Genomic DNA, 12,112 nt, shown 5'->3' with positions numbered 1-12,112 from the left:
CAATTTAACAGTTTCACTAAGCAGAATTTTTGAACAAGATTAGTGCCCTGTAATAAGCACATCAGTGGAAGTCTGGACTTGTGAAAAAGCTGAAGAAAGGTAATGTAGTAACAACAAGAAAAGCCTGCAAGCAAAAGGTTACGATCTTTTGTGTCAGTCCCTCGAGAGACTAGGCTTCTAAGATTGGGGAAGATGGTTTTTCTAAACAGGAAACGAAGAGGATCAAAGAAAAAAGGATAGTGGGGGGGGGGGGGTAGGTGGGTGGAATTCTTTTGACTATTTTCCCACTATAATTATGTCTAAATTACATTATATATAAATTATCATATTTAAAAAAGCTATCAGTATTTTTCCTCGTACAAACTCTACAGCCCGTTTATTCGAACAGCAACATTACTGAACGGACAGAAACAAAACCAACGGGCAAGGAACTTCGCTTGAAGAAGCAAATAAATAACACAATACTAAAAATTAGCGGGAGCAGGTAAGTATGAAAAATACCAGTGCTCCGTGAGGTTTAAAAAGGGTGAAAGAGCAACGTGTCTCCCGGGTACCCCCGAAGAAGCGGCCAGGGAGGTGAGGTGCCGTTGCTGGCGGCAGGCAGGGGCAGCGCGGCGGCCCTGCCTCAGGAGGGGCGGCAAGAAACGACACCGGCGCTGAACCGGTCACGTAGCAGCAAATCACCACGGAAATCCTCACCGGAACCGCTCTGAGCTCGTTTTGAACATCGCACCGGCTAAAAGACCCGGAATGACCATTTTTAAGGAACATCCTACTTCCATTTTTTCGACGCTCCCCCGATGTTTCCCTGTTCAGCGGTCCTCCTACCTCAGGGGCCGCGGCCGCCGCTCCCTCACCCTCCCCAGAGCGGGCGGGGGACGCGCGGCCCTTCCAGCCGGCTGCCGCCACCCAGCGCCCCGCCGGCCACCTCGGGGCGGGGAAGGGCTCGGGGCGGCCGGGAGGTGCGGGGCGCCGAGGCGGTGCCTGTGCCGCCCCGCCTCCCCGGCGCCGCTGCAGGAAGCCGGAAGCGGCCGGGGCGCTGGGCAGGCAGGGCGAGAGGCGGCTCGGTGCGTGGGGCCGGTGGGCAGGGCGGGGGGCGCCGCGTCAGGCCGAGCTGAGGTGGGGCGGCGGCGGCGCGGAGGGAGCCGCTTCTGGCCGCCGCGGTGGCAGGGAGAAAAAGCGGCTCCCTCCGCGCCGCCGCCGGGGCGAGGTGGTTTCGGTTTGCCGGGGCGGCGGCGGGGCCTTCCCGTGAGGTGCCGGCTCCCGAGGAGGGGCGCGGGCGGCGGCGGCGGCGGCGCCCCCGGAGGCAGCGGCGCGCCCGGCCGTGCAGGCCGCCCCGCGGAGCGGCCCCCGCCCGTGAGGGGCGAGGTGGTGGCCGGCCTGCGGCCTCGGTGCCGTGCCTGGGGCTCGTCCCTTGCCCCGCTCTCCGTGACTTTTATCCGCGCGAATATTGTCAGAATTTGTAATTGGGAAGGGGGGGGTCAGTGGTTCGTGTAAAGGTTTCCTTAGGCAGTGGCGCCGTGGCATCACCTCCGTGGTTGTAGAAGTTGTTAAACTTTTCCCTCGGGAGGGACGTCCTGCCGTGGAGGTGGCCCCCGGCGCTGTGCCCTCCGTGCCCCGCGCTCCCGAGAGCGGGCCGGGCTGGCCCAGGCGAGCCCGCGGCCCTTCGCAGCCTCCCCGCCGCTGCGGGCCCCGGCGGAGGCCGAGCCCGAGCCCTGCGCACCCGTGACGGGCGGGGACACCTGGAGCCGCGGTGATGCGCCGCGCGGGGGTAGGGCCTTTGGGGGCATGTGCTGCCTCGAGTGGGTTCTAGCAGCACCGTGTGCGGCCCAGGGCAGGGTAATTCCATAATTCAGATACCAGCTGTTGGACTGGGAACTCCTGGAAGGAGTTCAGGCGAGGTGAAGGAAGCAGAACTTCAGGGGAAGAAACTTCTTTTCTAGGTGTTAAGAGAGGGCATACAGGGAAGTATAAAACCTTCATATTTAGCAGACTCTATAATACTGACATTAATATTTATTCAGAACCTCAGCACCTTGCCTGTCAGCTCTGGTGGCATATAGGATCTTCCCTGTAGACAGAAGGAACCTTTGCTTTAACTTCATCATCTGTCCCTACTTGCTTGGTGCACTTGTACATTGCAGCTGTTAACAGGGGAAGTACCTGCTTGGTGCGCTTATCCCGCGTGTCTGAGGTAACAGCAAACCTCATCATAATAATTGGAAGCAGTCAGTACTCCTGCTTCAAAGCTTTGGGAGTTTAAAAAAAAAAAAAACGTATCAGTGATGCGGTCTTTTTCTGTTACAATTCCCCCTGCTGACAAATAAAGAAGGAGTAGCATCACCAGAAGGAGAAAAATATTAAAAAACAAAACAAAAAACCCAAAACCAAACCCAAAAGCAGCCCCCAAACCCTTGAAATGCTAATGAGTCATGGGGGAAAATAAATCAAAGTGCTGGTAGGAAAGATACCTTTAGATGTATGTAAGGAACTTCTGACTCCTCTGGTATCAGACTTAATGATCGTAAATGAGATGTGAAGAATTAGAAATTTCAGCATTAAATCTAGCAACAGGACCAATCGTACAGTTAGAGATTTATTTTTTTGAAGTATGAAACAGTGAATTGATTTTGAAATTTAAGAAAACTCAGCATGCTGAGTGTTTAGCAAGGATCAGTTCTGAATCAGACTAAGAAAGGAAAGGTATTAAAGCAAGTCTAACATAAGTTATTGAATCAAATTATTATAATTTGAAGCTTATTATAAGCTGATTATAATTAAAGCTGAATGAGACATTATGCCTTAAAAGTGAAGACTGCCAAAAGAATGTAGACTTTGTTATTATTATAAAAATATTATTTTGACAAAAATAATGTAATAGTGTAACACTGAGTTTGGTGCTGGATATGTACCCTGGGATTAATGCTGGCGTAACTGTATCTGTAGTTTCATGAGTGAAAAAAACCAGACCTTGAGAACCTGTTAGTGACTTGCTTTTTTGGTTTTTTTTTTTATCCATTGAATGATATTCAAGCTCATCTGTCAAGCTGACTTGTCCTTTTGTTTTCACCCATTGACCTTCATGCAAATTTAATTAGAAAAGTAAGGAGGTAAAGGAAGAGAACTGGTCTCATACATGAGGTATCTCATCTTTGTCACTTTGGGCAATGTAATAATTCAGTCTCTAATAGGCTGCTAGAATTTTTAGTACACAAATAGATACTGGCAAAGAAACTTCATTTGCTTCTGTGCACTTTCTGTCTGCTTGGAAAGGATTGATTATATTTCTGCATCTTGGTATTAGTCAAGTGTTACTTCGAAATAAATGACAAAATACATGTTTACTGGTAATGTGCCAGCTGGCTTATTACAAGGAGAGTTTTGATTATGAGGAGTTATTTAATTCATAGATTTTACAAATAGTTTACAGAGTGGGCTATGCATTATTTCTTTGTAGACCCTCTTCCTTACCTTCTGTGTCTGCATCATAGATAGCTCTCTGGCATCTACAGTAAGTGCCAGCTGGGAGAAATTACCTTATTCTACTACTGCAGATTGTCTTACCAGAGTTAACTGAGAATTGTAAGGGTTTGGGGTGTGGTGTTGGTTGTTCTGGTTCAGATTTGAGATAAAACCTTTCTTCCCTTCTCTAGGCATTAAGAACTTTATTTAGATTTTTAAAATGGTGTTGCTGCATGACTCTGAATTCAATGTCAGGTCTTTGCATTGTGTCATTGCATTCAGTATGCTGCATGTCATTACCTGGATGTTTTGGAACAGCTTTGCAGGGAACTCCACATCTTACATGAACAAATAGCTAAATGAAAACATGAAATCCACAGTCGCTGTGCGTAGAGAAGTGTGTTCAAAGTCATGAGAAAATTTCTGTATCTTTGCTGCATGGCACGGGCACAGTTGGGAACAAAGGCAGGTGCTTCAGCGGGCTGCTGGATGGGCAAAAGGTGCTGCGATGGCTGGTGTGTGGCTTCTTCCACTTCCCTGCAGTGCATGCTGTGGGGCTTCTGGTGGTGCCATCAAAAAGTTCGAACCACCTTCTTGTAATAAATGTGCATAGGAAATTCTGTCATACCTTTTCTTCCAGTAGTTACAGGAAGAACTTTTTTCTTCTTTTGAATATCAGTTAGCCATTTCTTGTCAGTTAACAAAGGCAGATGCAGGGTCCCCTGCCAGGCTGTGAGGAAAGGCTGCTGCTGTAGGACCTTCCCCTGGCCCAGTTGCTCTTTTGCTCTTAAGGTTCTTTAGATCCAGGAAGCTACATCTATGATCTTAGAGCCTTTTGCTAGATTTAATGGCAAACTCAGTGCTTTAATTAAAGCAAAAGGGTAAGAGCATTCACCTGCAGCTCCTGCTGTTTTGGTAAGGGAGGAAATTCTGGCATTCCTAATGATTTTTTTCACTATTTTAGTCAAACATTTATTTTCTCTTCTGAATCTGTGAAGACCTGAATATCTGACAGTTTACATTTCAGGAAGGGTGGTGAAGCCAGGCTGTCTCGCTAGAAATAACGTGACATATGAAATGAGAATTTTTAGAAATGAGAGAAATGTCCTTTAATTTCTTCCAGTGCTAATTGGTGGTTCTAGCAGGTAGCTGAAAATACTTCTCTTAATTGTGACTTTTATCAAGCGTGTGTAAAACAGCTTTTTGTAAGTAGTTAGTCCAGTTCCTTTACAGTTGTACGGAAGTGTAACTTTCAGAGCCAAAGTGATCTAAAAGATCTGTATACATATCTGCCATAATCTCTGATGTCTGTTCTTTGGCATACATACTGAATAATGGAATTTTATTACAAGTCTTGCTTATTTTCAGAAGACCTTGTGCACGTATTTTTTACTCTTTCCTACAGTTTTTGTTACTGTATCATTTAAACACCTGTTTACAGCAGAAAAGGGATTATAAAGCTTTCACTTTTCCAGTTGATTTTTTTCAAACAGTTTGTGGAGTGAAGACCTCAAATGCAGAGCGTGTTGTGTCTGTGGCATTAGTTTTGATTGTTTAGCTTGCTTCTGTTTCTTGTTTCACCTTGTGTTCCTCTACTTGGTTGTTCTTAGTTATTTTTGTATGTCTCTGGAGCTTGGTTGGAGTTTGTTTGGTTGGTTTTTTCCTTCTAATTAAAATAAGTTCCTTTCATGTTTTTTACTAAATTCAGTGTATTTAACCTTTTGTTTTGAAGGTGAAAAAGAAAGCTGTCTAATCAAAGAGCAAGGATGCAGAGCACTTCAAATTACCTGTGGCTGTTGTCTGACATTCTGGGGCAGGGAGCTACTGCAAATGTTTTCCGGGGACGACATAAGGTTTGTCATGAATTACAAATCTGAGTAACCTGTAAAAGTGAAATTTTTCATATGTGAGTAATGTCATGAAATCAGTGAAAAACTGTTTGAGATTTAGCAAAAAAAAAAAAAAATCTTTGTAACTATTCACACATAGTTTTTAATTTTTAATATTCATTCAGTGACTTAGAGTTCTATACAGTTATTTCTGAGGATTCATTGTTAATATTGTATTATTTGTCCTTGTAAAATATTAACTGTTATTAATTCTTCGTTCATTCATTCTTCAGTTTTATGAGAAAAAAACCTCCTTGCTTAAGAATTTAAGAACAAAAGCCTTACCAGTTTTTATTACATGATATGTCATTTTTGTCTTTGTTAAATTCTCTTTTGATAGTTCTTCCCTGTTCTTTTAAAAACCATTTTTTTTGTGATTTTTATGATTTTGTACCATAAGTGAAATATTCTTAACGTACTATCGTATAGGATGAAGTTGCTATTTATTTTTGTCCATAAGTCAGTGCTTCATATATGTCTAGGACATCTTCTTGGTGACATACCTTGAGTAATCAGTACAAAATAGTACATCTTGGAGCAGTTTTGCTGTGTAAATGATACACTGATGTGTATGTTGTAACTTGAGTGAGGGATTAAAATGATCTTTACTTGTGTAGGTCATTCTATTTCTATGAATTTCACTGTATGTCTCACAAAATGAAGATAAGCCTCGTTGTGAAAGTAATGTTCTCTTCCAGTAATGACAGTCTGTGTGAAATCCATATGAAGTGATATATAAGCTGCAGTGTTATACTGTGAAGCAACACCTAAGTGATAATTTAGCAGTTAATGTGCTTTTCTGGGTGAGTTAATTTCAACACAGAATGTTTCCCCTGTAAAGCATATGGTTTCATGGTTGCACCTATCACCCTCACTAGTCTGAGGATGTGACCTGCAGCTCATTGTCAACAGGAGAAAACTTTTGCCTGGGCATCAGTAGTGCATGTTAGGTGTGATGTACAACACACCTAGTCTAAGCTCAGGAAGGCTTTGTCCTTAGCAAGAATCTCTCACACATGACTGCTAATGTAAGCTGATTCCTATAGTGGGTGCAAGGAGGTACTTTTCCCTGAGAGGGACAGGAATTGCACTCTCAGCTGGCACTGTGGGTGCCTGAGCATGTTGTGGCTTAGTCCCACTCGAGAACTTCAGTCTCTGATTAAGCTTGTGACTGTGCTTCTGTCACTTATGATGTGGATTTGAGTTGCTTCAAACATGAGTTGTATGTAATGCTTAACACTGCCTTCTTTGAAAAAACAAAATACTGTTTTATCAGTGTAAACAGTACAAGAAAGAAAAAGAGAGCAATGCTCATCTTCCAAAAGTTGTCTCTTAACTTCAACAAGCCAAGATTCTCAACTGTAATATGTGCATGTCTCATTGATTTGTGTAAGTGGCTTACCTCTTGCTGAAAAATTATTTTTCAGCTACATTTATGGGTCATTCTTAAATGTGTAGCCCTTCTTATGCTAACTATTCTGTTTTCTAAGGCACTTAAGATTTTGTGGACTAACACTGAGTTTCCATTCTGCTAGTCTGTTTGCTTCTAGTCTATATCATACTAAACCAATATATATGTAATTTTAATTTTTCTACTAGAATCTTTATTTCCACTTTAACACAAAATACTATTTTGAACTATTTCTACTCTGCATATGCTCGTATGCAAAACAGAAGATCTCAGAATGCTTGGATAATGCGTATGTGTACACTTACAATCTTTTGCTTCTGTTTGATTAGTAATTTGTTTGTTTTTAACAGAAAACTGGGGATTTGTATGCTGTCAAAGTATTTAACAGTATAAGTTTCCTTCGTCCTGTGGATGTTCAGATGCGAGAGTTTGAAGTATTGAAGAAACTAAATCATAAGAATATTGTCAAGTTGTTTGCCATTGAAGAAGAGGTAATGGATCGTTCTAGTTGTGATCTGAGATGCATGGTGGTAACCACAGTAACTGTCTTTTCCTTTATCCATAACTATAGAGGATAAAGTTACATTTTTAAGGAATGGTAACATATATGGTACAAATGCTGTGACCCAATTATCACTGCTTTTTGGTTTTCTTTCTTTGTTGTTGTTGAAAGAATATGCTTGCTTTCACTGTTTAGGCAGAGGCTATGATTCTTCAAAGCCATGTGGAGAATCCACTGTCCTAAGCTTTATCTTGAATTAGGTTTTTTAAGCTATCTATATATGAACATTTAATACATACTGATAGTTGGAGGTGTTTCAATAATTCTGACAATTTTATGCTTTTGCTTTGCAACCAGCTAAAATAACGACATAGGACATGTAGAACTGTCTGTTAATGTATGAATTGCAGTAGTTGTGCTGAAACTGAGACTGATCAGTTGAAATTACCCAGATGCTGAGATTAGTTAATAGGAGAGGAGGGCAGTCGCTTCCTTCTGCTCTTCTGTGCTGTAGTTTCTCATTTGTCCACTCATCAATACTGCTGTCAACCTTCTTAAGTGCCTAGAACTTGAGGCTTTCTTAGTTTTTCCCCCCTCTCCAAGTTAGAATACATGAAACAATATAAAAGTTCACATGCACTTCTTTTGAATAAGATTATCCAAATGGGATTTATGATCTAGCTACAGATTTTATTTTTCTTTTTATTTAAAGTAAGATCCTGTTATATGCAGCTTTTGACATTGTTTTCACAATGGTCACAGACTTATGTTTTTTAATTTTTTTTTCCAGACAACAACTAGACACAAAGTACTAGTTATGGAATTTTGTCCATGTGGGAGTCTATATACAGTTTTAGAGGAGCCGTCTAATGCCTTTGGTCTGCCAGAGTCTGAGTTCTTAATTGTTTTGAGAGATGTGGGTATGTAGGCTTTGCTCTTTAGACTAATTTGTTGACTGAAATGAACTCATACTTGTTTATCTTGTAACAGCAAGAGATGAGGAACCTGAGTGACTGTCAATTAATTGAACAATGTGGTCATATTGAGTCACATATTTTATTTATGTCTATATTGGTATAGATAGCTGCATTAAGAAGCCATTTCTGTTTAAAGCATTGTTATAATTCTTTTTTATTCATTTGTATCAAGATTATTTGTATTGTGATAATTAATCTCAGAAGAATAAATTAGAAAATTAATGAGGTTTACCTGTGTCTGCCTGTTACAAAATTTTCCTCCATTACTTTATTGGAAAGATGTTGCTGAGAGCAAGAAATGTCGTAATTTCACTGTCTGAAAAAAAACCAACCCTGCAAAAATGCTTAGAAAAGTCTCTGGTCCTGGTCTTTTTGTTAATTGAGTGTCCCTTCTCATTCCCATTTCCCAATGAGAAAGTAAACGCATACAGCTTCCTAGCCTCAGTTACGATTCAATATTTGTGCAGTCTGTGTCAAGATGTATACCTAAATTCTGTATTCTTGGGGTTTTTTTATTGAAGTGGCTGGGATGAATCATCTCCGGGAGAATGGAATAGTGCACCGTGACATCAAGCCAGGCAATATAATGCGTGTTATAGGTGAAGATGGTCAGTCTGTTTACAAACTTACAGACTTTGGTGCTGCAAGAGAACTTGAAGATGATGAACAATTTGTTTCTCTCTACGGCACAGAAGAGTATTTAGTAAGCCCATATGATTTCACTATCTTTTGAAGAAATATTTGAAGCCCAGGGCCCTTGGTGATTGAGTAGGTGAAGGTCAGACTATTGTGCATTAGTATTTAAACATTTGTATTGTAATTGGTTTATAGCTTTCCACCTTCTTTACCTTGGGTCATGCCATTCTTTTGCTGATCTGAGCACAGTAGCCTTTAAATAATTTTCAGGTCCAACTTCCCCTATTGCCTTTTGTGAAAGAAACAACAACAATATTTTAGTTATGAATGTCTTTGCCTTTATCTCTGTAGATAATTGTCAGTTTGTGTTTGAGCTACTTGTATCATGTTATGTGGAGTTCACTTGACTTCTTAGTTAACCATAGAGAGGCAGGTGGAGAAGCATCAGTACAAGCAACTTAGGCATAATTTTATTCCTGCCATGTTTTCCCACATGTAATGTCGTAGTTGATACTCTCCTCTGTGGTGGATCTTTTTCTAATTTGGTTTCTGTTGTTTTAAAATGATCTGGAGGAATACCAGCTTTCTCCTCTTCTTTAGTGGTGTTTTATTCCAGTAGTCTTCAGCTAAATTACAAAATACTTTTGGCAAACCTTTAGTAAAGTGGCTGTCATACCTAGGAACACTTTTGTGATATTCTGTCAGAATAACTTAGGGAAATTAAGCTAACTTTGCATTTTGATTAAAGAGATGAAAGTTTAGAATGACAAACGATCTTGCTGTGAAATGATAGATTGGGGTTTTGTTCTTTGTATTGTTCATAAAACACTTCTAACTACTTTTTTTGTTTTTTTCTCTTTAGCACCCTGATATGTATGAACGAGCGGTTTTGAGGAAAGAGCATCAGAAAAAGTATGGAGCAACAGTTGATCTGTGGAGCATAGGTGTGACCTTTTACCATGCTGCAACAGGGAGTTTGCCTTTCCGACCTTTTGAAGGACCTCGTAGAAACAAGGAAGTGATGTAGGTAATTTAGAAGGAGAATTTTATCTGTTCATAAATTAGGTCGGTCCATGAAATGCTTTTTGTCAAGAAGTCCTACATATGTGTAGTAAACATTAAAATAGCGAAGATATTTCAGGAAAAGCATTCTTTGACTTTGTTGTGGTTTAACTCCAGTAGGCAGCTGAGCACCACACAGCTGTTTGCTCACTTCCCCACAGTGGGATGGAGAAGAGAATTGGAAGGGTAAAAGTATGAAAACTCATGGGTTGAGGTAAAGACAGTTTAATAAGTAAAAAACCAACAACAAAACCCACCCCTAACCCCAAAGGAAAACACAACCAAGAAAAACAAGTGATGCAAAAAATCCCCTATTGCTCACCACCAGCCGGTTGAGTCCCTGGCCAGCTGCCACCCTGGCAAATTCCCGCCCCCAGCTTTTATTGCTGAGCATGATGTCATATGGTACGGAATATCCTTTGGGGTCAGCTGTCCTCCTCTGTCCCCTTCCAACTTTTTCCCTGCCCCCAGCCTACTCACTGGCAAGGCAGCGTGAGAAGAACAAAAGGCCTTGATGCTGTGTAAGCACTGCTCAGCAATGGCTAAAACATCCCTGTGTTACCAACATTGTTTTGTGTTTGTGACCATAAGCACCATATGAGCTGTTACAAAGAAAATTAACTCTATCCCAGCCAAAACCGGTACAAACATTCTTCTTCAGCAAGGAGTTGACTGGTACCTTAGGATCTGAATTAAGCATCCAAGCTCCCCCAAAATACTGATTTTTTCCAATGTCTTCACCATGGCACTAAGCTGGTCTGTTGCAGTGTGGTATTAGATATTCAGGCAAGATGATGGTATTACGAAAGGGGATTTCAGTGCCACAAATTTTTTTTGTCCTTTAAATGATTGTATTCCCAGGCAATCTTGAAGTGCATGTACTACCCATGAGACTGACATTTTTTGGGTAGCATAGTTGTGGGCTGTGGCTGAAGATAACAGGGGTAACTCCTGAATGTGAAACAGAAGTTCTGTCTACGACATGTCAGTTGGAATTGATTCCTGTTTCATCTTAATCTAGTTCTATTTTGTTGTTCTGTGTGTTACATTTAAAAAAATAAAGCAAGGTGATACTTAGGAACTCTAATAAGCCATTTACATCTCTGTTCTGGTACTCCTTGCAAAGCTGACTCCAATTTTCTTAGTTTAAAAAACTGCCCATCCTCTGATCATCCCACAGGCATTCTTGTCGTATCTGCCTAAGACGTAAGCAAGGAACATATGTTTTGTATGTACCTTGTCCTCCAAAAAGAGAGAGCACAACTCACATTTTCTGTGGCAAAAAGCCTATTGCTCCTGACTAATTTAACGAGAAATTTGAGAAATTCTGGCCTGCTCAATAGAAAGTTAGACAATGCCAAAATGTATCAAAATTGCTAGATGTTTCCAAGTTAAAGTAGTTTCTCAGAGCCCACTTCCTGTTCCTTTTTTATCCCCAAGTGACTTTGTGGCAGCTAAATGTCATCTCTTGCCATAGAACATGCTAGAAGTTAGTCATGTAAATGCCTAAATTGAACTGCCTTGGAAATCTTTGGTTAATTAACATTAACCATGTGTGTTAATTAACAATTAACATGGTGTGAAAAAAACCAGCTTCCTTCAGTGATGCCTGAAATCTCTCCTACATTTTTCCCAAACCTGAGGTAGACAAAGTTGCTTTTCCCACATAGCCAGAAGTGTTTCCTTTTCACTGTGTACTATTTTAGCACAACTCACTGTCAGCTTGTAAGTAAAGCTTCCCAATTACTGCACCATCTACAAATGCAGGCCAGCCTGTTGTTTAGATTTATATTATTGATACCCCTTTGAGAAATAGTTGTTAGACCTATGTATGTGTAAGAGGTAGTAGTTAAAAGTGTATTTTTATAATGTATCGCAGGTATAAAATAATCACTGGAAAGCCTTCTGGTGCTATTTCTGGAATACAGAAAGCAGAAAATGGACCAATTGAGTGGAGTTGGGAGATGCCTGTTTCTTGTAGTCTTTCAAAGTAAGTTTGAACTTCTCACAAAATGTCTCAGTGCTGCTTGATTGGGCTTTTCCAGTTATTTTGTCAGGATGGGGTCTTTGGAACAGAGATCTGTCTATTGCAGTTGTTTTCTTTGAACTTTTCAGTAGATTGGTACAGTCTGCTATTAGGTTGTCAAATATTTTTTGTTTCCATCTGTCCCAT

General features: G+C 41.0%; 1 protein-coding gene across 6 annotated transcripts in view; it reads left to right on the top strand.

Annotated features, from left to right (window-relative positions):
- Positions 1-958: 958 nt before the first annotated feature.
- The window catches only part of TBK1 (TANK binding kinase 1), a 29,421-nt gene continuing 18,267 nt past the window's right edge, over positions 959-12,112 (top strand). For 4 of the 6 annotated variants that reach the window (XR_008822392.1, XR_008822391.1, XR_008822393.1 and 1 more), the window contains exons 1-7: positions 959-1,067; positions 5,195-5,315; positions 7,113-7,253; positions 8,055-8,184; positions 8,763-8,944; positions 9,740-9,900; positions 11,819-11,929. Coding sequence is in view for 3 of the 6 variants with exons in the window: in XM_056342086.1 (XP_056198061.1) it covers positions 5,229-5,315; positions 7,113-7,253; positions 8,055-8,184; positions 8,763-8,944; positions 9,740-9,900; positions 11,819-11,929 (812 nt within the window). In the remaining 3 variants the exon portion in view is untranslated. Of the gene's footprint in view, positions 1,068-1,771; positions 2,195-3,034; positions 3,142-5,194; positions 5,316-7,112; positions 7,254-8,054; positions 8,185-8,762; positions 8,945-9,739; positions 9,901-11,818; positions 11,930-12,112 lie in introns of those variants that run through there. The other 2 variants (XM_056342088.1, XM_056342089.1) reach the window with 2 other exon arrangements.

Source organism: Falco biarmicus, chromosome 5 (assembly GCF_023638135.1).
Source record: "Falco biarmicus isolate bFalBia1 chromosome 5, bFalBia1.pri, whole genome shotgun sequence".
Taxonomy (NCBI): Eukaryota; Metazoa; Chordata; class Aves; order Falconiformes; family Falconidae; genus Falco; species Falco biarmicus.
This window is presented reverse-complemented; position numbering and strand designations above follow the sequence as displayed.